A 26,569-nucleotide genomic window follows, 5' to 3' on the forward strand; every position below is an offset into this window, starting at 1 on the left:
AATTCCAAAGCACGTACAAACTCCAAAACACATTTCTAGCGTTAACTGAACTTCCAAAACAGAGCTACCTAGATCACTTAAATTGCACAATTGAAAGCATATGTGTATTGTTTGTGTATTTATACACAAGCACTCATATATATTCAAATAATTCAAAAACTTTTCATTTACCTGTTACTACCACACACCAAATCCAGTCGTTGGTACTTTCTGGCTTGTGTAGCCACTAGGTAACAAAAGCTCAACACTGCGCCTAGCATCATGGAGCACTTCTGTTGTGTTTTGTATGTGCTTCGGAGTTTGTACATGCTATGGAGTTTGTACATGTTTTGGAGTTTTTGCGTGTTTTGGTGTTTGTACGTGCTTCAGGGTTTGTACGTCCTTCAGAGTTTGTACGTGCTATGGAGTTTGTACGTGTTTTGGAGTTTTTATGTGCTTCGGGGTTTGTACTTGCTTCGGAGTTTGTATGTGCTATGGAGTTTTTACATGTTTTGGAGTTTCTACATGCTTCGGGGTTTGTATGTGCCGTAAATATACTTTAAATATACTTTTGTTTATTCACTCCACATAAAATGTTAAAAAGAAATCATATAATACAAAAACCAACTATTTACATTTCAACTTTTAACTATTTAAATTTTCAGATTTTTCCTTTTAAACAAATTTAAAGTAAAACAACATAAAACACTGCAAATCACAACACAATTAAATATAAAAACAAAAAGAAGATGTACATTCTCTGTCATATGGGCCTGCATGAATAAACTTTCTGAATCCTTTATCATCCGCAACTGAAAATAGTTGTGGACCATTACTATACCTTTCTAATGTGACGTTGTTATCGCTGGCTCTCTTTCTCTATCTCTCCCTCCCGCTCTGTTCCTGTGCTACTAAGAGTGTAACTACCAGCCCTCCCCCCTCTTCCCAGCGCAAAGCACAGGTCGCGTGCGAAGTGAAGCGGAAAAAAAGTTCAAGAGAGAGGGTGAGAGAAAGAAAGAAAAAAAAAAAACACGGCTCGCGTCGTTCACTTCAAAGACCCGGCTCTAAGAGCCGTTTCGTTCGCGACCGACACATCACTAGTTGGAGGTGCTAGTCCAGACAGTGGTGGAACTGCCAGCTATACAACTTAAAGCAGGCGGCAGCGAATTGCCGATGGCTGGACAGGGTTAAAAAATTATTCAAAAGGAATGACTGGCCATTGGGGCGGGGGGGCTGGAAGGAGGTGTTGGCCGTCCGATTGGGATCTGGGATGCGGGGCCTCCCTGCTGCTGCGGAGCCTGGGATGGTCTGCTTGCTTCCACCCTGGGGGATAGGGTAAAATCTCCTGGGTCTAGATGCCGTTTTCCCCTCCAGGGGTGAAGGTACCTGGACCCAGGGTATAGAGTTTGTTTGGGGAGTGTGATTGTGTGTACAGTGTCCATGTATATCTATCCCTCCGTTGGGTGAGTGCTGAGTATTTGTATATGTGTGCATGAGGGTGGGAATGCATGTATGTGTCTGTGTGTGCCTGTTTGTCTGTGTCTATATGTCAGGTCGGGTCTTACACTCCACCTCTCTGGGAACTCCCAGGCCCTCCTAAGGCCTGTCTCCCCTCACCACACTCCCTGCCGGTAACTGATGCCCTCAGGGGTCGGTGCGTTGGTGGTTCTTGGTGTCCGGGGCTGGGTGCTCAGGTATGTACCAGCTCACTCCCGGTGACTACTTGGCGGGGCCTGGTGCCTGTTGCTCGGTCAGGCCTCTTCCAGGGCAAAGGGGGCCCTCGGGCCTCCGGCCTCTGGGCTTGCAGCTCGGTTCACTCTGGCACAACTGGCTGCCGGCAGAGCCAGTACCTCTGGATTGGCAGACGGGGGTGGTGATTTCCACCTTCAAGAAAGGGGACTTGAGTGCTCCAACTACAAGGGGATCACACCCTGTGCCTCCCCAGGAAAATCTACGCCAAGGTGTTGGAAATGATTTTCCGTCTGTTAGTCGATACAAGAGGGAAAATGCGGTTTTAATACTGGACAAGCTCTTCATGCTATGGAGGATACTTGATGGGGCATGTGAGTTTGCCCAACCAGTCTGCATGTGTTTTGACTTGGAGAAGGCATTTGACCACATATGACAGGTGCTTCGGGAGTATGGGGTGTCATTCAAACCTTATACAACCATTGCAAGAGTTTGGTACGCATTGCTGGCAAGACCCTGGTGGTGACCAAGGGCCAGCGCTGGTCCACCAGATGACGGGGTTCTGTTGGCTTCATCAAGTGATGGCCTCCAACTCACACTAGAGCAGCAGCGGGTATGAGAATCGGCCCCGGAAGGGTCGAGTGCCTACTCCGGGTCAGGGATGAGTTCCTGCCCCAAGTAGAGGAGTTTAATTATCTCAGGGTTTTTTTCATGCGTGAGGAGAGAAGAGAGCGGGGGATTGACAGACAAATTGGTGCGGCTGCTGCAGTGATGCGGATGCTGTACCGGTCTGTTGTGGTGAAGAGATATCTGAGCGTAAAAGCGAAGCTCTCAATTTCTTGGTTGGTCTACATCCCTACCTTTACCTATGATATGAGCTTTGGGTAGTGACTGGAGAGATCTCTCAGCTGGCCTGGGAAGGCCTTGGTGTTCCCCTAGAAAAGAGACTGGAGGAGGTCTGGCCTTCTCTACTTAGGGTGCTGCCCCCGCGGCCCAGTCCAGGATAAGTGTAAGAAAATGGATGGATGGATGGAATGAATAATGGCCCAATTTCATTGGCCGGGGATTTGGGAGGACATGCACCAGTGACACTGTAACTTAGGTGGTAAAGCAGGTCGCCTACTAATTATTGGTTCAGATACTAATCCTATGTTGCTCTCTGATGCATCCATCGGAGTATGAATGCATCTGAATGTTAGATAGAAGGCACTTACGTAGAAATAGCATATAAAAAAAAGTGCTTATGTGAAGCAAGATGTGTAAACCGCTTTGAGTGCTCAGAGTAGAAAAGCGTTATATAAGAACCAGTCCAGTCCATTTGGTGTGCATCGTACTCTGATTGTGAGCTGGTGAACCAGTGGGCCATTCCAAAAACAGCCAGTAGTGTTAAAGGTGCTCTCATTCAAGCACACTGGCATGGACCAGCATACCATGAGGACTACTGTTCCCTTCACGGTCTTTTTGAACTCCTCTTTCTTTGTTATTTCTCAAGTTTCTCATGTTCCTTCTTCCTAGTGTTTCTATCATTTGGTATAGCTACATCTATCACTGGTGTCATCCTCCTCTGCTTGTCCACCTCTACTATGTCCGGTTGATTAGCCATCAGCTGTTTATCAATTTGTATCTGGAAATCCCACAGGATCTTAGGTTGGTCAATCTCAACTACCCTTGGGAGGCAAGACAAGGGTAGTTTGACCTCTGGACCTCCAGGCCATACCCAGCACAGATATCCCTGTATACTATGCTAGTCACTTGGTTAGGGCATTTCATGTATTCCCTACTTGCGATTATCTTGCGCCCTGCTGTTACTTGCTTGTCTTGGGGGAATCTCTGCACAGCCTGCACCTGGGATCTTTTGCTTAGAGTATGTTCCTGTGCTGTCTTGATTTTTTTCCTCTGTGCTTTCTTTGAGTCTAGCATTCTCCAGCCATTGTAGGATTTCTTGACATCAGCTATGTCTTCTATCTGCCAGTGGTAGATGCGGTGCACAGACCTGTCTTTCCATAATAGTCCCCTTCTTGCTCCTCTGCATGTGCCTGTTCATGCTAACTACTATGATGCCTGACAGGAGCTTCCATGTTGAGCTGAAGGTTATTTGTCGGTAGTTGGATGTGACCGGTGCAATATGGGGATTCGTGGGTATCAGGACTGTCTGTCTTTCAGTTAGCCATTCTCTGTGTATCTCATCCATTAGTGGCTGGTTCATTTGTGCTGAGAGACATTTGTGGAGTGTAATTAGCTTTGTTAACCAGTAGGTTAGAATCATGTCAGGGCCTGGTGCTGTGTAACTTTTCATGCTTGAGACACTTTCTTGGAGATGTCTGCCACTGTGATGGTTACTGAATCCTTTTTAGGGATGTTACTGTGGTCTGCCACTTGCCACTAAGCAAGAGAACAAAAACAATTTTTCGATAGATTAAACAAGATTCCGGTACAAGATTATCTGGTACCTGATTGATGGGAAGAGAAAAGTATGGAGAACTAAAGGAACAACATTATCTTTCCAACATGTTGAAGGTGTTATGGCATGGACATGTATGGCTGCATTTGGAAGCAGGTCACTACTGATGATGATAATGATGTGACTGCTGATTGAATTGGCAGGATGAATTCTGAGGTTTACACGGCTATGCTCTCTGGCGGTTCAAACCTTCAGGTACAGAAACAGCCAAGTATTAAGCATTTAGTATAGTTACTTATAAACCCCTGAAAATGTGGGACTATTGCTGGAAACAGTTAATTCAGTACTTTTGTTGAAGGTCTTGAAGCCTTTACTTCATTTTTTCTTATTTAAAATTCCCTGTTGTTATGTACAGAGACATAAATTACACAAATTGTGTCAATGCCCAAACTTTTATGGGCCTAACTGTAGGTGGACAGCAGCTATCATAACCAGAACTGTGCACTTAAGATGAGCATATTAAGGACATCCCAACTTGTTGGTGTCAAAAAATTTCAAATACAGTGGAACCCCGACATACGAATACCCCGTTTCACAAAAAATTCAAGTTACGAAGGCACTGAACGGCAATATTTTTGCCCGTGTTACGGCAAAATGCCCGAGTAACAAAATACGCTGGCTCTGATTGGCTGAGCCTACAATGCCCTCAATGCCTTTCGAATCATGTGACAACCCCTTGGCTTCCGTACTTGCGCTTTGCTGTTCCACTTGAATGACATATTGTTGTTCTAGTTAGCAATTAGCCTATAGCCTATCGTGCAGCATCGCCTCAGCCAAAACGCGCGATGGATGCTTTGACTTGTGAAAATTTTCGATTTAAGAAAGACCCTCGGGAATGAATTAATTTCGTTAGACGGGGTTCCACTGTAATTCAAAGCATAAATAAAAATGGGAGTTTTCATGTATGTAATCTCCAAAGTCTGTATCCCACATTACACAGCCAATACATTAATTTGATTTTGACTTCAATAAGAAATGAAGGTAGGCAACACATTAAATTAGGCTGACTATTTAGGACACTATACCATACAAAAAGAGCAAAAGAAATGACATTTTGTTGTTATGGTGGTGTTATAAATACTTTTAGTTTCAACTGAAGCCTGCCTCCTCCGGGGCTGCTACTTTCCTTACTTCTACTTTGTTGTTGAGGGTGAGTGCTCGAAAAAATTGGGGACCATCCCAAATTGAGAGCTTTCCCTGAGTAACTGAAGCTTGGATTATAGACCAGAGAAGAAAGTTGTATGACAGGACAACTGGAACAATAATTGAACTGTTATAAAGGAATCATATTTTCGAAGTTAATGGACAGCCAAAGATACTCTATACAAGAGAAGCACACAAAAAACATAGAAAAGAGATTTTAAAGGGCAGTAAAGTAGGTAAGAACTGTCATAATTATGAGAAATGGTGTGTATAAAGTATTTATTGGCAAACACTACTGTATGTTTCCTCCTACCTGTTGATCTAGGTAATCCAGGTTGCGCTGGAGCTGAAAATCTAATATATCCTCCTGAACCAAGCAGCAGCATTGGTGGCAAGCGTGGAAATCAAAAAGACAAATATTGTATAGATAGCAACTCTTTATCTTATTATTTTTGATCTTATGATGTATTGTTTTAATAAATGCATATGCAATAAATATATATTTGTAAAGTTCCTTTAAAAACAAGACCAAAATGTGAAAGTCATCCTTAATGTTCCCTTTGCATATCATTCCTAGTTTATTTTTCACAATCACAAATACAGTGTATTAATGGTACCCAATCATTGCTTATTATCAGTAGATACCCAAAGCCAAGGTAACCAAAATGGATCAGACATCTCTACTTGGACATACAGATAATTAATGCCAGACCCCACAGCTGACAGCATTTACAATACAAAGTTACATATGCCACAGCATGAAGTGCATTAAGTACTATTTACATACTTTTGCAGCACATACCATTTTACTGTGAACAGAAGGGGATACAGGGTAGTTGTGGTTGTATAATCCTTGGTTTAATGACCTCCTATCACCATGGTAGTTATACTAAAGGCAGTAGGGAAGAGAACATAGAAAGAAGAAAGGACAAAATAGAGGTAAGGTGAGTGAGAGTGTCAGAGTGGTGTTAGATGAATATGGTGTCACTATATCAAAACTGGAGAGTCTTGATTTTATCCCTGCTGACTTTCTGTATTGATAAATGTTATTCAAAGACTTATCAAATATTAGTTTCTCAAAGCTACACACAAACACAGTAAACCGGTTCACCTTTGGGGAGCTGAAAGATCTTCTCAGACTGTAGACTGGTGGATAGATTGCATCTTCATTCATCCTCCCTGAAAACCGGTCAAAACCATTGGATGGTGATCGAGCAGGTGAGGCATAGGTGCATGACGCTGGTGAATAGGGCCGCCTCGATGATGAGGATGGTGATCTGGGCACAGACTTGGAGCGTGGCTGAATAAACAGGCTCCTCATGGATGTTTCCATTCCACCATAGTACTGTGGCCCCCATTGGTCTTGGGGCATCTGTTTCCTGTACAACCGGTGGGGTTCATCCCTCAGAGAGTGTCGCTTTTGCTCAATAGTCCATAGTCTGTCATAGCCCCCCACAGCAGACATAGAGCAGATGCTGTCTGGTCGGACCCCTGGTAGGTACAAAGAGTATTCGTCCACAAAGTTATAGTAGCCAGCTGAGACTTCTTGGTTCACAGAATAGTAAGAGGGTGGCCTGAAAGCACAGGAAAAATTAGAGAATATTTCCGACATGAAAAACTATTTGAATGTGTGAAAGTTTATCTTGGTCTAGTTCTTCTTTAAGAAACACAATAGGATAAAGACTAAAATTACATTTTTCCCTTTTTAAAATACACATTAATTTTTATATATATACACATTACATTTTCATAAAACAAATCAAATTAAGTCTTTCTAGAAACACAGAAAGGAAACTTATTCATGAAATAGCAGTTATAGACAAACAATACAAAACAGAAAAGATGAAAATAAAAACAGTTGAAAGGTTTTTGTCAGGGTCCTGGGTCTCCTGACCCAGCGTTTTAGTTCTTTGTGATTTTTTTGTATTATTGTACTTGTGTGTGATTTATTCTATGGTTTCTAGTTTTGATCCCTTGCCCTTCATGTCTCTCTGTGTCCCCTCTGTTCTGTGTAAGTTTGTGTCTGCATGTTTGAGTTTCCCTCTGTGTCTTTTGGTTCATCGAGTCCTCTGCCTTACTGGTTATGTCTCTGTGTTTCTTAGTTGCTGTCTCCACCGTGTCAAGTTCGCGTCTGTGTCATACTTCCTGTTTTACTTTGAAGGTCCATGTCTTATGTGAATGTGTCCTGCTTTGCATGTCTCGTCAGTCCTGATTTCTCCCAGCTGTGCTCTCCTTCTGTGTCTCATTCTCCTCGTTACTTCCCAGTGTATTTAGACCCTGTGTTTCTCTGAGTCAGTGTTGTGTTGTACCCTCAACAAGCTGTGTGTTTTGCCTCTGTGTTGCCAGTGTTTTGTCTCCAGTTCAGTATTTCTGCTACAGTGTTTTAGTCCACCAGTGTTTTTGTTTGTCTTTTGGTGAGTTTAGTTTAGTAAGAGGTTTTCCCAGCAATAAAGCTGCGCTTTAAGTTGTACTTCTGTGTCTGAGTCCTGCATTTTGGATCCACCACTCCTGCTTGCCTGCCTGCCACACAGCCAACCATGACAGTTTTATTTAATTATGGGATCTTTGAAATTAGTGTGTTAATACACAGCAAAATCTCCAGTGTTAAATTAACACTAGAGAGTGTCTATATGGGTCCACACCTCTGAGTGTTACATACAACACTGTTGAGTGTTAAATTAACACTTTTGACAGTGTTATATGTTTAACAGTAACCTAGTCAGTTTTGAAGATTAACAATGGCTAACACTGAGCAGTGCTGACTTTCTAATACTGGAAAATAACTCAAAATGTTAGAAATATTCCAGTGTTAGAAAACCAGCACTGCTCAGTGTTAGCCATTGTTAATCTTCAAAACTGACTAGGTTACTTTTAAACATATAACACTGTCAAAAGTGTTAATTTAACACTCAACAGTGTTGTATTTAACACTCAGAGGTGTAGACCCATATAGACACTCTCTAGTGTTAATTTAACACTGGAGATTTTGCTGTGTACTTTTTTGGGATTAAATAAGAAGTGTGAATAAATTGGTTAGTGCCAAAGGTGTCTGAAAACTATAGAAAATCATTTGAGAACCAACACTTCTTCAAACAGCCTTACAAAACAAGTTGTGCACTGCTTTAATATTTGTTTTTGAAAGGTTTTCTATTCCATTAAAATAATCAACAATAATGTATATAATCTGTATTTCTGATCGTTTACATTATTAGTGTGCACGTAATTCAATGATCACTGTGCCAGTGTAAAGTCATAGTAAATAACTTATAATATTTGAAGACCTGGAGACACAAAGAGCAGTTATATTTCTTCTCTTCTAAATTGAGCTACCTGTTGATGTCTTCTTGCGAGGCCATGCCCCGCCGCTGGTTGACCCACTGTTGCAGTTGAGCCATTGAGCACTTTCTTTGGGCCAACCTCTCTGGAGCTGTCCTTGGGACAAAACCTCTCCTCAGCACCACATTCTCCTGTTGTTCCCTGGGGTCATATGATAAACCAACACCTGGCTCTTCATGTCCCTCAGCTGGTTGATGTCCATTGTGGCTGTTGGATGGAGGGGGTTTACTACTGCTGTTGAGGGGCATGGCACTAGGAGGAGGAGTTGTTCTTCCCCCTTCAGCTTCTGCACTTTTCCCTTCCATTCTATCATTTATGTGAGAGCATAAGTGTTGTGTTTGTGAGTTATTAGGCTTTGTCTCCATGCTGTGGTTGATAAAATCTTGGTGTTTCCTGGGTATTTGGAAGAAAAAGAATGAATGAGAATTAGGACAGCACTGGATCTGACACCAAAAGATCAAGCAGAGTACGGCACCAAAGAGTCAAGAGTCACTGTTACCGATATTACCCCACTTATTTATTTAATAATAGTAGTTTCTGTTGTTGCTGAGTCCTTGGTCTGCGCCAGGGCCTTGTCCTGCTCCAGGGCCTTATCCTGGTAGGACATGCCTGGAATAGCTCACCTAGGAAGCGTCCAGGAGGAATCCTAGTCTGATGCCCAACTACCTCAACTGGCACAGAAGCAGAAGTAGAGGAGCAGCCGTTCTACACTGTGTCCCTCTTGAATAACCAAGCTCTTCACCCTATCTCTAAGGGAGGGCCTAGCCACTCTTCTAAAGAAATTTATGCCACTTGTGTCCACAACCTCATTGTTTCATCCACTAATGAGAGCTTGTGACCATAGGGTGAGAATAAAAACACAGATTGCCTGGTAAAAATACATCCTCGCTTTTATTCTCAGCTCTCTCATTGCCACAACAGAGCTCATGTGTTGTATTATCTCATGTTGACAGATGACGTGAGGGAGTGTTCCATTCTCCCCTCAGTTGGGAACAAAATCGTGAGATACTTCAGCTCCATCGCTTGGGGGGTATAACTCGGCCCTGATCTGCAGTCGGTGCTCTGCCCTTTCAGACTTGGAGGTGTTAAATATTATTCCCGCCGTTTCACACTCGGCCACAAAAAGCTCCAGTGCAAACTGGTGGTCACCACCTGATGAAGCCTGAAGGCTATCACTTAGCTGTGTCTAGATATTTTTTCACAGCCAGGTTCCACCATCACCCATTGCTGGCTGACTTCTGGCATGGTAAGTGGTATGTCATAGAGATATGGGTTTTGGGTCACTGTTTATGTGATGGCATGCCACATCTGGCCAGATTGTGGTTTGGTTTATGTGGCCCAGGCTCATAGGAAACAGGACTGGCCTGGATCCGGCATCAAGTTGGCACTTCTGACTGACTGGTGTCATGGCAGGGTGTATGTCAACCAGATGTGGGCCAGGTCTGGCAATGATGGCACTATTTATGTTCCTATTTTCCTATTTTAGTTAGAAGACCCAAATGCTATGTTGCAGTACTATACTGCTATGGTAGCCAACTTCTCAAATGCAGGTTTGACAGGTTTATGAGTGTACACTTTATCCAAAACCTAGTGAGGGTTTACTCAGGTTTAGCACTGGGTGGCTGTAGCTCAGGAGGTAGAGCAGGTCACCTACTGCTCAAAAGGTTAGTGGTTTGATCTCTGGCTCTTCCAGTCTGTATGTCAAGAATGTGAATGTGTATGAATGTAGTTAGGAGTAATCTGGGAGAGTAGAAAAGCACTATATAACTAGGGATGGGTACCGGTATCTGGTGCTATGATGGCACCGGTTCTGACATAAACGGTAGTAACCAGACCGAAAAGCAGCGCACATTTCGGTGCTTTATTTCGGTGCTCTTTTTTCCTGAGATGTGATACACTTTAGATTCTAGCATTTTACATTTCCGAGGATAGTAGGCAGGCCCAGGCACGTACGTTCTTTTAGAGCAGAGCTACATATTAAAAAGGCCCAAGGCAAAGCGGCCAAAAGTCTGGCTGTACTTCACAGCAAAAGATGCAAACTCAGCAGCCTGCAACAAGTGCTTTAAGCTGATACTGTGATACTGTCAAAGGAGGTAGCACCTCAAATCCGATGAAACACCTGGTGACGCATAGCGTTTTTTTAAAAGCCGAGAAATGCACCGTTTAAGCACCGGCACTGTTTCAAAAGTACTGGTTTGGTACTGGTATCGGATAAAATCTAAAGGATACCCATCCCTATATATAACAATCAGTCCATTCACTGTCTGAACAGAGTTTCTTCATGTTACTTTTGCACTATTATGTTCCAGCACATGTTGTTATTACATGGCTTGTTTAAGGCACAAATTAAGCTGACATCTGGGGCCAGAGCCGAAACTGTTCTGGGCCAGCACAGGACCAGCAGTGTGTCTGCAGCTGGCCTTGTGCTGGCCCATGTGTGGGCCACCTCTGGCAAACCTGATCTGGGCCACCAAAGGGCCGTCATTCTTTGCAGTATGTGGGCCATGTGTAAGCACATTGTGTGGGCCAGATGTTGACCATACCAATTTTGGTATATGCGGTGTTATTCATTTACACGTCAGAAGTCTTCTTCCTAAACTTGATTTCATGAAAATTTGGATGAAAGCATTAGATATGGATATCCTTATATGATTAGAAACCTGGCTTACAAAATCAATTCCTGACAGACATCACAATAACGGCTTTTCTGTTGCGACTGCCCCAGGGTGGCGGTTTTGCAATTTATGTAAAAAAGTTCCAAATTAAGTTCAGTTCCTTAATCTTAATTATGCAAATTCTCATGACCATTGATCAGTGGGCTGGTGGGCTGGTTTCAGTCATTATGCAAATGTACTGTTTATAAGATTGGGGAAACCTACTGAGACTGAAGAAGTCACTTGGATGAGTGACAAAACGTTTCTCCCACAAAACACTACGTCCAGATGAACAGAATCAACTTTTTGGAGGTTTTCAAAGGCTATTTTATCACCATTGTGGGCTGTTACAGACCCCCCTCGGCTAGTAGTGAGGCTTGAATTTCATTTAGTGAAAAACTATCTACATTAGATTTAGATGAAATTGTGCTGGCTGAAGAGTTCAACTGGGACTGGTCGTCTTCTGCCTCAGACTTTTTTAAATCTATGTGTGTCTCACACAACTAATTTACAACTCATCCAAATCCTAAATGCCCATAAAAGTCGTCACTTATAGATTTAGTTTTAACTGACACGCCATATAAATATTCTCACACTGGGTTTTTTGCAAATTATATCAGTGACCACTGTCTGATAGCTGTAGTCAAACAACTGAAGGTCCCAAAATCGAGACCACAAATAGTTTTTAAATAAGATTTGAAGCATTTCTGTGAGCAAGCTTTCTTTCGTGTTTTATGGGACTATAACTGGAATAAAATCCACCTGATCACTGATGTTGAGCTCAGATGGAATTATTTGTATGGCAGTTTTATCAAAATTATAAATAAACATGCCCCCATTCGCAAATTTAGGGTAAAGTGCAGAAACAACCCTTGGTTTTCTCCTCAGCTATCCAGTCTCCTCAAAAAAGGGATGCTGCCTGGGCTCAGGCCAGAAAAACTCAATCTGAAGCGGATTGTCTGATTTTTAGACAGCTCAGACTTCGTTCAACCTCCATAATTAAAAAGGCCAAATCAGAATTCTGTCTTTAAAAAACAACTAAACATCTGAATGACCCTAAAAAATTCTGGATATAATAAAAAAATGAAAAATAAGAAAATAAGAAAATCTTCTCATGGGGACATAACTACCAATGAGATGCCAGTGTGCACGTTAACAGAAAAATGTGACATCTTAAACTGCTTTAATGGGCATTTTCTTTCATCAGGGTCTTTATTTGAATCTTTCTATCCAGATTTAAAACAGCTTAATCAACAGAAGTCTCTCTGCAACCACTCAAAATCAGTGTGATTGTTTCTAATATACCTCATAATGATCAGTTATTGCATTTTTTAACGTTTGTATGGGATATTGTATTTTAATTATTATGTACTTATGTGGTACATGTATTTTTGGCTTTTGCTGGTAGGTCTCTCTTGGAAATTAGATTTTTAATCTCAATGAGATTTTTACCTGGATAAATAAAGGACTAATGAAAAAAAAACTATAAACAGAATTGGTGACAAAGAGCAGCCCTGGCAGTCTAAAATACACCATAAACTAGTCTGATTCACTGCCGGCAATACAACCAAGATCTTGCTGCAGTTGTACAGGGTCTAAATGGCCTCCATCGACTGGACAGACACCCTGTATGCCCAAAGCAGCCCCACAGGTTTCCTCCAGGGACCTGGTCGAATGCCACAAAACACATGTAGACTGGTTGGGCAAACTCCCACACACCCTCAATTGAAATGAGCTTTGGTCAAAATAATAACTATTAACAGCATTCATAAATTTAAAAAAGCAACAAGATAGCACCCCCCCCCCCCAAAAAAAATAAAAATAATAAAGATAATAAAAATAAAGCAAAGTGAGGTAAAAGAAATAGAAAATCAATAAGATATTGCTTGAAACCAACAAAAGACCAGCAAAAATTAGATGGAACACAAGGTAAATACAAGAAGTAGCCATAAAATTAAGTTATTGCTGTTAACTATTATTTGTCACAAGGAAAGAGTTACTGCCCCAAGTGGAGCAGTCCACATATCTCAAGTCTTGTTCCTGAGTGAGGGGAGAGTGAACGGTGAGATTAGCAGACCGAATGGGGCACCATTTGCATCTGTTGTGGTGAAGAGAGAGCTGAGCATTAAAGCAAAGCTGTCGATTTACCAGTCAGTCTACATTCATACCCTCGCCTGTGGTCACATGCTGTTAGTAGTGGACGAAAGAATGAGGTCAAGAATACAACTGGCAGAAATTTTTTTTTTTTTCGAAGAGCGGCAAGGCTCTGCCTTAGAGATGGGTGAGGAGCTTGGTTACTTAAGACGGCCTTGGAGTAGCGCCACTGCTCCTCCACTTCGAAAGGAGTCTGTTAAGGTGGTTCAGGCATCTGAATAGGATGCCTCCAGTATGACTCCTAGGTAAGGTATTCTGGGTATGTCCTACCAGGAGGAGGCCCTGGGGCACACTTAGGATTGCTGAGAGATTATATCTCTCGCTAGCATGGGACTGACTTGGTGTCGCCCTGATTGAGCTGGATGAGTTGATGGGCATAGGAACTCCAGAGCGATAAAAGCGCACTGTAGGTACAGTGGGGCAAAAAAGTATTTAGTCAGCCACCGATTGTGCAAGTTCCCCCACTTAAAATGATGACAGAGGTCAGTCATTTGCACCAGAGGTACACTTCAACTGTGAGAGACAGAATGTGAAAAAAAAAATCCATGAATCCACATGGTAGGATTTGTAAAGAATTTATTCGTAAATTAGGGTGGAAAATAAGTATTTGGTCAATAACAAAAATACAACCCAATACTTTGTAACATAACCTTTGTTGGCAATAACAGAGGTCAAACGTTTACTATAGGTCTTTACCAGGTTTGCACACACAGTAGCTGGTATTTTGGCCCATTCCTCCATGCACATCTTCTCGAGAGCAGTGATGTTTTGGGGCTGTCGCCGAGCAACACGGACTTTCAACTCCCGCCACAGATTTTCTATGGGGTTGAGGTCTGGAGACTGGCTAGGCCACTCCAGGACTTTCAAATGCTTCTTACGGAGCCACTCCTTTGTTGCCCGGGCGGTGTGTTTTGGATCATTGTCATGTTGGAAGACCCAGCCTCGTTTCATCTTCAAAGTTCTCACTGATGGAAGGAGGTTTTGGCTCAAAATCTCACGATATATGGCCCCATTCATTCTGTCCTTAACACGGATCAGTCGTCCTGTCCCCTTGGCAGAAAAACAGCCCCATAGCATGATGTTTCCACCCCCATGCTTCACAGTAGGTATGGTGTTCTTGGGATGCAACTCAGTATTCTTCTTCCTCCAAACACGACGAGTTGAGTTTATACCAAAAAGTTCTACTTTGGTTTCATCTGACCACATGACATTCTCCCAATCCTCTGCTGTATCATCCATGTGCTCTCTGGCAAACTTCAGACGGGCCTGGACATGCACTGGCTTCAGCAGCGGAACACGTCTGGCACTGCGGGATTTGATTCCCTGCCGTTGTAGTGTGTTACTGATGGTGACCTTTGTTACTTTGGTCCCAGCTCTCTGCAGGTCATTCACCAGGTCCCCCCGTGTGGTTCTGGGATCTTTGCTCACCGTTCTCATGATCATTTTGACCCCACGGGATGAGATCTTGCGTGGAGCCCCAGATCGTGGGAGATTATCAGTGGTCTTGTATGTCTTCCATTTTCTGATGATTGCTCCCACAGTTGATTTTTTCACACCAAGCTGCTTGCCTATTGTAGATTCACTCTTCCCAGTCTGGTGCAGGTCTACAATACTTTTCCTGGTGTCCTTCGAAAGCTCTTTGGTCTTGGCCATGGCGGAGTTTGGAGTGTGACTGTTTGAGGCTGTGGACAGGTGTCTTTTATACAGATGATGAGTTCAAACAGGTGCCATTCATACAGGTAACGAGTGGGGGACAGAAAAGCTTCTTACAGGAGACGTTACAGGTCTGTGAGAGCCAGAGATTTTCCTTGTTTGAGGTGACCAAATACTTATTTTCCACCCTGATTTACGAATAAATTCTTTACAAATCCTACCATGTGAATTCATGGATTTTTTTTCACATTCTGTCTCTCACAGTTGAAGTGTACCTCTGGTGCAAATTACTGACCTCTGTCATCATTTTAAGTGGGGGAACTTGCACAATCGGTGGCTGACTAAGTACTTTTTTGCCCCACTGTATTACAGGTACTGCACTGCAGTGGTTTGTATCATATCTATCTAATATACTCCAATTTGGTTATGTAAAGTGAGAGTCGTCTTCACACACTAGGGTTAATAATGTAGTTCCACGGGGTTTCATGCCCCATTAGAGCACTTCGCTCTCGCTCTGCAGGCCTACTTGTTGTTCCTAGAGTATTTAAAAGTAGAATGGGAGGCAGAGCCTTCAGTTTTCAGGCCCCTCTTCTGTGGAACCAGCTTCCAGTTTTTAAGATTAGGCTTCAAACTTTCCTTTTTGCTAAAGCATATAGTTAGGGCTGGACCAGGTGACCCTGAATCCTCCTCTCCCGCGTTACACTGCAATAGGTGTAGGCTACTGGGGGATTTCTATTATGAGTATTTCTTCTTCAGTCACCTGTTCCACTCACTATGTGTTTATACACCTCTCTGCATTTAATCAGTATTAGCATTAAGCTGGTAATCTGTCCAGGATGTACCCTGCCTCTCTCCGTGACCCTGATAAGGGGAAGAGAATGGATGGCTGGATCAATCTTTAAAATATGAAAGTGATCTGTGACATCAACATTTCTAAATTGTGTAATGGTAAATGGCCTGTATTTGTATAGTGCTTTACTAGTCCCTAAGGACCCCAAAGCGCTTTGCACATCCAGTCATCCGCCCATTCACGCACACATTCACACACTGGTGATGGCAAGCTAACACAGACACAGAACAAATACTCACTCAGATCTTGTAATATATGATCAAAAACATTCATTTTCTGAGCCACATAAGTCTATTCACCTGCTAAGTTGCATCATTAAAATATCCTTTTCATTTCATGTCAAATTGTGCCACTCAACTCTGCCACTGTCACTATTTATTCTGTAGTAATTCACAGCCTTGGCTCTTGTACTGTAGTTAGGACTGATAGAGATTGCGTATACGATCAATAACCAAGTTGTCAATTCACTGGTTTTAGGAAAGGAGTCTGTATTTGCTGATAAAAATGGATCTGCTATGTGGTTACAATTATGCCCTGGCTATGGCCTTGGGGATAAGTTGACCTTTTGTACATTTCTGCTCTTTTCATGCAAAATAACAACATGATCCAAATTTTCCATTTATCTCTTGCCTGGCTTGCATTCACACCAATCTGACTGGACATCTGGATAGGTTCAAATGAATTGGCCCAATAGACTATGGCTGAATATATACATATACATATTTTCAAGTGCCATGTATAGAGATTGACAGACCACGTGACTTTCGCACATTGCATTGTGGGTACGAGTGGCAGCAAAATCAAAACACTGCATCAAGCGCTAGCATTTCCAGCACCGGTAATCGTTATTTCTGCGGTTTTAATCCCTACTTGCATTTTATTTGCCCCAAAAACAGTTATGTACAAAACGAAGGAGAACACGGCAGCTCCGTACAAAGACAGACGTGACGAAAAGGCAAACAAAAGTACGAGGAAAAAAATCAAAGGAGTGAAAGGGTCAGACCCATACAAGCATACAGAGTGGAGTAAGGACGTTAGCATGCTGCCCAACTTTCATCACGCAGATATTTATTATTATATGGTCCTAAGTGTGAGTGCATACACTCACTTACTTACTCACTCACTTACTTTGGTGATTTGGACTATTCCATTTCACAGCTGTTGTTAATTTTTTCCCCCTTTATCTCCTGTACAGGTCAACGCAATCTAGTTGTCGTTTCAGGTTGTAGTGTTACACAACATTCTCAGATCTATTAGAAATAAAAATTAGTGTTTTGTAATTCATTCAATTATAGTCTTTATTTGTAACTGGCATTATTGTTTCGTTCTATTATAGAATCTTACAAGAAAGAGGCAAAATTGTATTCCATCACGCTTTATTAGCTGCTTCGGTGAAAAACAAATCAACAATGCAACAAAAATAAGCCATTGCAAAACAACATACTGGAAAACAGTTATTCATCACTTGATTGCTTCAATACAACACTTGGGCGCATATATGCAGGACTTTTCGTGGCTGTTTTGATATCGCTCTCTCTCTCTCAAATCTCTCTGTGGTAGCAGCTTTAAACTCGGTCTGACCCAGGTTGATAGAGGGGCCCAGTCTGGATCGCATTCCAGCATTTTGTAGGCTGGTTTTCCTACAAAACACAAGAAATAATAGCCCGCAAAGCCACAGTGAACAAAGCAGCATAGCGCAATGAATTCAATTCAAATCAATATAAGACTTGATTGTAACCTACATCAATAATTATGTTATGATAAATTACGTAATAACTACAACAGAAGACTTACCTTTGTGGAAATGCTTGGAGCAGACTAACATGTGAGCTGGAGTGTTCTGGGACGTTATAGTTGACTCTTCATATTACTGTGAAGCACTTTGGTGTGCCTTCGGGTTTTTAAATGTGCTATATAAATAAAATTGTATTGTATTGTATTGTATAGTTGGTCTTCGAATGGCTGCAATCCAGGCCATCCGTCGGCTCTTTGTTACTTCGGAAACATGGCTTAAACAATTTCTCTTCCACGACGCTTCCCGTGAGTGTTATGCGACCGGATATTGCCGTTTATAATACAACAGCTTCTTGCCATTCTTTGTGTTTCTTTTTATGGCTGTGTAACTGTTTTCACGTGAAAGCCTGCGTGCGCTAGTACCGCTTGCCACTCGTACCCACAATCCTTTGCGGTTTTACCCCGAAATGACGTCACATTTTCAATCTCTTTATAGCTCCATGCATGTGTGTGTGTGAACCTGTTTCTTGGTTGACTATTGACCTCAGCAGCATCACTCAGGGCTCTGATCCACTCTTCCTGTTCTGCATAGCTGTCTGTGCTGAAATAGTATGTCCTGGTCCCGACATGCTCCACCTGAATGCAAAATCAAATAAACGCTTTAAATTGCCTTTTGCACTTTTCTCCTCTTCCTTCCACACCTGCAGAGTGAAACAAAGAGATGCAACACATTCAACTCAGTCTCAAACTGTCATGGTCTCCGTGCCTGCCCGGCCGGCCCCACGAAGCTACATGTGCTGTTTTGGTTCTCTCTCTCTCTCTCTCTCCCTCTCTGCCTGGGCGGAGCTCATTGTGGGCTCCCGCCCTTGGCCCACACACCTGACAACAATCACCTGTCATCACCGGGAGCACTATTTGAGGCTGGAACACAATTCCTCTCGTCGCTGGATGATTGTACTACTGATGTTAGTGTTTCTCGCAGCGCCTGTGAACTTGTGCTTAGTAATTTGAGATTCGTGATTAGTTTCTTCTCTTTCCTTCTCTCCTGCTTCAGACCTTCCTCCCCGGACCTGTGACCTCCCTGCTGTGTGAACGTGTGTGATTGTGAGAGAGCTACCCTGTGATTCCCTGGAGTTTTGGATTCCCTTCACTGGATATACTGTGCACTGGTGCTGTAAATAAACTGTTTTTTGGAGACATCTAACGCCTGAGTTCCTACAACCAGATTGTGACACAAACTACTATCCTGCAGGCAGTAATTTTGACACTTATTAATAATAAAAGCGCATTAGTATTGGTAGCTGGCTTTTATAAATTATAAAATAAAATAAAGGGTTTTTTTTTTCTTTTTTATTCTGAAACGCTCGTGGGTTAGTGGTGCCACCATATTCCCAGAGTGTGGTTTCGTTTAATAATAAAATTAGAATGCAAACTAGTCCAAAGTGCTAATAGCTCAGTATTATCCTGGGTATAGTTTCTGATTAGCTTTGCTAAGTAGCATGCCAGAATCCTTACATGTTCTCTTGAGGTGAAAGTGAAACTTTATGAACTAAACCAGGATGAAGAATAGAGATGACATGCAGATAATAACTGAAAAAATGACATGCAGTTCAGTGCAACAGAGATAATAGTGCATTCCTTGCAGGCAGGGAAGTTCTAAATCAGAGTAAGACATAAAATATTAATGCTGTATTGTTCACTATCTTACAATGCTGTGATTGCACCCATTCCCCAACTCTCTGCGAATGGTACTCATGGCCATTGATCAGTTGTTGTTGATCAATGGTCATGCCAATTTGCATAATAATGATCAAGAACTGACCTACCAGACCATGAATCATTCAGTGGACTGGTTTCAGTCATTATGCAAATATACTGTTTATAATTTTGGAAACCTGCAGTCACTTGGATGAGTGACAAAATGTTTCTCCCACTGAAAACGCTACGTCCAGATGAACAGAAACAACTTTTGGGATATTAATGTTGTTACCAACTGCGTTTCCAAATAAAACAAAAAGACAAAGCCCTCATGTGTGTAGATGAAAGTGGGAGGGAAAAAAAAACACAGAGGGGAGGAAAAGATTAGCTGTGACAAAAGCCACCAGTCACTGCTCTTTATAAAATGCTGCACTATACTCTAGCTTCAACACACTGTGCACTATGGATCACAATGCCTTAAATATCTACTAAATATTAATAATTGCTTTATCTAGTACTGTAGTTATTTCAAATAATGACATAATCAATCCATTTTTGCTACACAGGTAATTCTTCATATTTCAAGAAACTCATATCTGTCAGTCCGATTTAAATTCTGGGATGTAGATTTAGTGTTGGACACATTTTTCATACCTCCTTTTCATTTGCGGTTCTAATTTTAAAGCATACTGCCTCTGAAAACACAATGTGACCAATGTCTCTGTGTGTGTGTGTGTGTGTGTGTGTGTGTGTGTAGAAGCTGAGAAGATGTCCTCTAATGTGGATAGAGGACATGATGTCACTCATAAACAAGAGTCATTTCCTTCCACGGTGGAACATCATGAGACTCCACCTCCAGCACTCACAGAGGGTGATGCAACTGTGTGAAATGGCTGAATATTAAGACGCAGCAGTAACCTAGCAACAGAGGTTGGGGCAGAGCATGTGTGTGCATGTACGTATATGTATAACCCTTCTTTGTTGTCCTTTCTTTCTTTCTAAAGAGCAGAAAATGAAAGAAGGAGAACAAGTTACTGATCCCTCCATTCTTTGCTCCTTTCTTAAATCATGAACGTATTACTTACAATTATTGTATACTTTTTAAATCTACTGTATACTATTTGCTATTATACTTACTACCAAAACTAACACAAAATGAAAATGCATTTAGGCAAAGGCATTAGATTGGGAAGCAGAAAAAAATTAAATAAATTAAAAAAGAAAAGGCTAAAAAGATGATATAAGAAATGGAATGACAATAGAGCAAAAACATAGTAAGGTTTCCAGTTTCACGTTTCCTCACTGGAAACTTAAGACTGAAAAATAAACAAAAGATGAGAAACAATTAAAGACGGAAGAAAGGAAGAACAAATAGAGAAGAAACAAAGGAAAAACAAAGCCAATAAAGAAAATACTAAGGTGGCAATAATATGCTTCAGTGAACTAGAGATGAAGCAGACAATAGCACACTACATAAAACCTCTTCAAAAGTAGAAAAAAAAAAGAACCTGAATTAAACAAAAAATGTAATTAAACTTCAGCACTTTTTAATAAGAGGCAAAATCAGGTCAAATACTTATGGATGCAATTGTTTTTGTATTTTATATAACAAAATGTTAATGCATCTATAAAATATTTCTGTGCCCTTCAGCTTTGACCTAAGTACATTACTTGCATAAATGAAGCTCAATAAACAAAAAAAAAAAAATTCCTAACCACTGAACACTCTGAAAAACACTAAAACCACAGCGCAGCTCTAAGCCTGGTACGTCCTTGGGTTGGGTTTGAGCTCCTATAAAAGCAGTAAAATAACTTTTTTGTGGTTACAGCTAAATTTTCATTGTAGTCAGTGTTATTCAAATGAATGCTATCCACATTAAATAAATATTTTACTGATCCAACAAGGGACATTTTTCTGTTACAGTAGCATGATAAACAGTAAAAATAGTATAGTCTACAATACACAACAACACAGCTGAAATGAAACGCAGGCTCCTGGAATATGGTAAATGGTAAATGGACTAGTTTCTATATAGTGCTTTTCTACTCTTCTGAACACTCAAAGCACTTTACACAACTTGTGCTTTCACCCATTCACACCAGCACATTTTCTAAGTGCTTTCTAACTGACATTCACACACACATTCATACTCCGACAGATGCATCGGGGAGCAATTTGGGGTTAGTATCTTGCCCAAGGATATATTGCATGCAGACTAGGAGAAGCCAGGAATTGAACCACCAACCTTCTGATCAGTAGATGACAGCCACCCCTTGTACTATGAGAGAGCGCAGGAATTTATATATTGACAAGAGTGATAGACAAAGTAAGCTAATGCTCACAAGAAATATACAAATCTCTTCTGACTACAATTACTAATACTAGTATAGTAGCACTTCACCACAAATCAGAAGGGCAGGAGAATATTGGACAGGGTAGCAATAGAGCTAATATTCGGAAACAGAAAGTGTACTCATGTTACATAAAAAGGAATTGAATATTAGATACAGTTATTTTGTCAAATCCTAAAGATAGGGGTGCCAAAAGTACAGAAATTATTTACTTAAGATGAAGCATAGGTACTTGCGTGAAAAAAGACTCCAGTAAAAGTAAAACTACAGCTAAATAAACCTAATACTGTATTAGTCCATGGGAATACAAACTTTTCTTTTTACACTTGAACAGGAAACTTAATATGTTAGGGTAATAAAGTGGTTTTAGTGGGAGGCAAAATCTTCAGTTTGGTTGTAGTGACACAGTATGGTGAAATGATCACAAATAAAAATAATTTCTTTTGTGAGTTCAAATGGATTTTCTTTTGTTCACAGTCTATGATCAATGGATCAACTGTGATCATGAAACTACATAAAGGTTTACTGCTCTTAGTGGAACTGAATTCAATAAGATAAAAGCAGCTTAGCTCAATTCCATTCCCTACACTTACAATATACTGTTTATACTGTGTTTTTACTAGACAGAATAAACAGTATTGAATTCTGTGAATAAATCTAAGCATGTTCAGTTTAAATTTGAATACATCTGAGCGACACTTGATATAACCTCACACTGACTATGAACACCACAGCCACTGTGGACCAGTCCAACACAGTCCTTTACTGTCATGGTACTGGGTCTATGATCCAGTGTTTCTGTTCCTTAGGCTTTTACTGGTATTGTTTAGGTTTCTACTTTAATCATTTGGATTTCTAGTTGTTTAATTATTCTGCTCAGATTATATTGATAGATTCTAATCCCTACGTTTCTGTTACTGTGCTTCCCCTGTATCCTACGTTTCATATCTAGTCTCGCTTGTCTTCATGTTCGTTTATCTCCGGTATCTGTTTTCTGTGTTTTCTTTCGTTTTCCCCAGTCAGCTATGTTCTTAAGTCTGTTGAAGATGGAGAACCAGCTTCAGCAAAATAATGTCAGTAAAGTTTGGAGAGGTCTTAGAACCATCTCGGGCCACAAAGATCAAAACTCTCTGCCTGTGGGGGATGTGAGGCGGACAAATGAACTGACTCTTTTCTTTAACAGGTTTGATTCATCCAGGATGCAGTCTCCAACATCGGCTGCAGACTCACCCACCCCCACTGCTGCTGTTCCACCTCTGAAACCTCAGCCACTTCACACCTTCTCCACTCACCACGGTTACAACTCCCCATCCCCATCCCCAATCACAGCACCCAGTACACATCCTGCACAAGGTTCCTGCCTGTCTCTCTCAACTACCCAGGTTAGGAGGGAACTGAGGAGGATTAAAGCCAAGAAGGCAGCGGGTCCAGATGGCATCAGCTCAAGGGTCCTCAGGTCATGCGCAGACAACTGTGTGGGGTGATGGAGCACCTCTTCAACCGGAGGCTGAGGCTGGGGAGAGTCCCACGGCTCTGGAAAACCTCCTGTGTTGTACCAGTGCCAAAGACCTCACGCCCCAAGGACCTCAACAGCTACAGGCCGGTGGCTCTGACATTCCACCTCTTGAAGACCCTGAAGCAGCTGGTCCTGTTACAGCTTCTGGCCCTGGTGAGCTCATCACTGGACCCACTTCATTTCGCTTTCCAGCCTGGCACTGGAGTGGATGATGCTTTCATTCATCTCCTACATTGTTCCCTCTCTCACTTAGAGCCCGCTGGGAGCATTGTGAGAATCATGTTCTTTGATTTCTCCAGTGCTTTTAACAGCATTCTGCCCATGGTCCCGAAGGACAAGCTGGAGAACTCAGGAGTGGACCATCACCTTACAACATGGATACTGGACTACCTCACTGACCGACCACAGTATCCCTTTAGCGTTCTGCTCAACGATATGGTAGAGCACATTTTCAGGCCCTATAGCTAACTGAGGCTTTCACTGAAATTGACCTTCCTTATTGAGTCTTTTCTACCAATAGTTTTACATTTGTAATGCCAAAAAAAAAAAAAATCCACCAGAAGGCACTGTGAATGGAAACTGTTAAACTGTTGGCTCTTCTTATACCTCTCCCAACCAGGAAGTCAGAAACAAAAAACCATCCAACATATTTTGAGTGTTTTTGATGAAACTAAGGTAGGATGATATAATCTTTTGATATATGATAGTGTTAGATGACTTACTAAACAGATGTATGTCACTTGACACCATTAAAAAAAGTGAAATTAAATGTTTAATAATTTTTTTAAAAAGTGGTCAACCAAACGGTTGATTTGTCACTTTATGGTGCTACTGCTGATATAACCTAAATGTTATTTAAATTGATTTTTTGACATAAATTCAGACCACTAGACCCATTGTGTTTATCCGTTGCTATTGATAAATCACATTAAGTGTTTGCACAGCAAGAATATGGTGAATTTCCTCAGTAAGTCATTTTTGTAACTTTCTGAGTTAATATTAACAATTATTGTAAAAATCAAGAATAACATGTGGAAATCAGAAATATCAAAACTGATTTCCTTTTAACCAAATTACAGTAGCTGGTAAATTAATATTACTAAGTTGTCAAAATTTTAATTTCATGTTTAACAAGTGCTATATGGACTATAAACAATTATATGGCTAAAAATCGCATGGTCCTGTGGCATGATACTAATGATACCATCCACCTTCAACCACAGTGTGTTTGAGGTCATGGTTTCATATGAAGCCACAAGGGCTGGCACTCTCCACCACTATATTGCAAACAAACCAGATGAGTGGGGCTTTAAATTGTTCTGCCAAGCAAGTTTATCTGGCATCATCCACGACATGCTGCTGTATCAAGGGGGGTCTACATTCTTCAATGTTCCCCTAAGTGAAAAACAAACAGAAGCTACCTCTAAGGGGCCAAAGTTGTAAAAAAAAAAAAAAAAAACACTATGCAAACCCATAAAAGAACCTCAGCTCAGAACCTACAGGCTCTGATGCAGGTCTGATTGGAATATAATGGTTTGACACCAAATGTGTCAACCTCCTAAACAATGCCTGTGGGTTCATGGTTTTTTCATCGGTCAAACAGTGGAGCAAAGAGACCAATGCAAAGATCACCATCCCATGCCCATCACTCATCCCTGTATATAATTAACATATGGGGGGAATTAAGCTTTCTGATATGCTATTACACCTGTATAAGACAAGTTATAGTTATAGTAAGTAAGTAAGTAAAGTTTATTTTATTAAGTGCTTTTCATGGACAGGTCGTCACAAAGCGCTGTACAAAAAGATTAAAATAAACAGAAAGTTAAGTCACAGAATAAGATATAATTAACAAGTTAAGGAGATGGCAAATTCCACGGTTCGGATACATCCTTAACTTGAATACCTGGTCTACAAGAGGGACTGTGCTCTACTGGATCAGAAACCGCAACTCTCAAAAGGTTTCCACCTGGCTGTGTCTGAACCAAGTTAACAAGCCAGCATCTAGAGTTAGACAACCATGATCCAGCTCTTCAAGACCACAGAATAAATGCTACACCCTAAAACCCCAACGACCAAAACCACAAGCAGATGTGCTCGATTTGCACTGTTTTTATTTTATTTTTATAAAAACAAAAATGATTTTGCATAGTAGCATTCATTTAGAAGTGGCCTGAATATTTTGTGCTGTTGCACATTTTTCACATTTGCAGATTACAAAAATATGTATTTTGTTGTTTGATATAATACTTTCCTTTGATGGAATGAATACAGCAATATTCACTGGCATGCTACTAGAAATAAACTGTATCAAATGCCCTGGATAGTTTTTGTTATTAATTTAATTATAATTTGGCCCTTTATTAGATTTTTTCAACTGTATTATCTACTGTACTTGTATTTGCATTATTTCATTTCATACTTTTACCATTAAGTGAAATCTCAACCATTTGGTAGAGATCAATAATTTAAAAGCTAATTTAAATTTTTTTTTTTGAAAAAAAATATTGATTGTGGTTATTATTCACCCAAGTCATTAAGAAATGCAAACAAAAAAATTTTCCATTGCGTTTTTTTCTTGGTGTGGACCTCAAAGGAGTATGTGAAAACTCAGGGCTGTGTGTCGGACAGTGTCGTCTGCAGTATGGGGGCCCCACAGGGAACGGTTCTGGCTCCGTTCCTCTTCACCACCTACACTGCAGACTTCTCCCACAACTCCACCCAGTGCTTCCTGCAGAAGTTCTCTGATGACTGTGCAATAGTCGGCCTCATCACTGATGGGGACGACAAGGAGTACAGAGAACTGACCCGTGACTTTGTGGACTGGTGCCAGCAGAACTACCTCCAGATCAACACTAATAAAAACAAGGAGCTGGTGGTAGACTTCCGCAGGCACAAACATCCTCCACTGCAACCACTGAACATCCAAGGTATGGACATTGAGACTGTGGACAGCTACAGGTACCTTGGTGTTCATCTGAACAATAAACTGGACTGGACTCATAACTCAGACGCCCTCTACAGGAAAGGTCAGAGCAGGCTGTACCTGCTGCAGAGACTCAGGTCTTTTGGCGTGAAGGGCCCACTCCTGAAGACCTTCTATGACTCTGTGGTGGCCTCAGCCATCTTTTACGGTGTGGTCTGCTGGGGCGGCAGCATCTCTGCTGGGGACAGGAAGAGACTGAACAGGCTGATCAGAAGGGCCAGCCCTGTTCTTGGATGCCCTCTGGACCCAGTGGAGGTGTTGAGTGACAGGAGAATGGTGGCTAATCTGTCATCCCTGTTGGACAACATCTCCCACCCCATGCAGGAGACTCTGACAGCACTGAGCAGCTCCTTCAGTGGCAGGC

General features: G+C 41.4%; 1 protein-coding gene across 6 annotated transcripts in view; it reads right to left on the reverse strand.

Annotated features, from left to right (window-relative positions):
- The window catches only part of plekha6 (pleckstrin homology domain containing, family A member 6), a 61,434-nt gene that overhangs the window by 29,825 nt on the left and 5,040 nt on the right, over positions 1 to 26,569 (reverse strand). For 2 of the 6 annotated variants that reach the window (XM_040003329.1, XM_040003324.1), the window contains exons 3-7: positions 18,197 to 18,289; positions 8,603 to 9,001; positions 6,384 to 6,846; positions 6,075 to 6,161; positions 5,586 to 5,639 (exon numbers count right to left, since the gene is read on the reverse strand). In XM_040003329.1, coding sequence (XP_039859263.1) covers positions 5,586 to 5,639; positions 6,075 to 6,161; positions 6,384 to 6,846; positions 8,603 to 9,001; positions 18,197 to 18,207 — 1,014 coding nt within the window. In that variant the 5' untranslated portion in view covers positions 18,208 to 18,289. Of the gene's footprint in view, positions 1 to 5,585; positions 5,640 to 6,074; positions 6,162 to 6,383; positions 6,847 to 8,602; positions 9,002 to 18,173; positions 18,290 to 26,569 lie in introns of all 6 variants that reach the window. The other 4 variants (XM_040003325.1, XM_040003326.1, XM_040003327.1 and 1 more) reach the window with 4 other exon arrangements.

Source organism: Simochromis diagramma, unplaced genomic scaffold (genome assembly GCF_900408965.1).
Source record: "Simochromis diagramma unplaced genomic scaffold, fSimDia1.1 OVJJ01000646.1, whole genome shotgun sequence".
Taxonomy (NCBI): Eukaryota; Metazoa; Chordata; class Actinopteri; order Cichliformes; family Cichlidae; genus Simochromis; species Simochromis diagramma.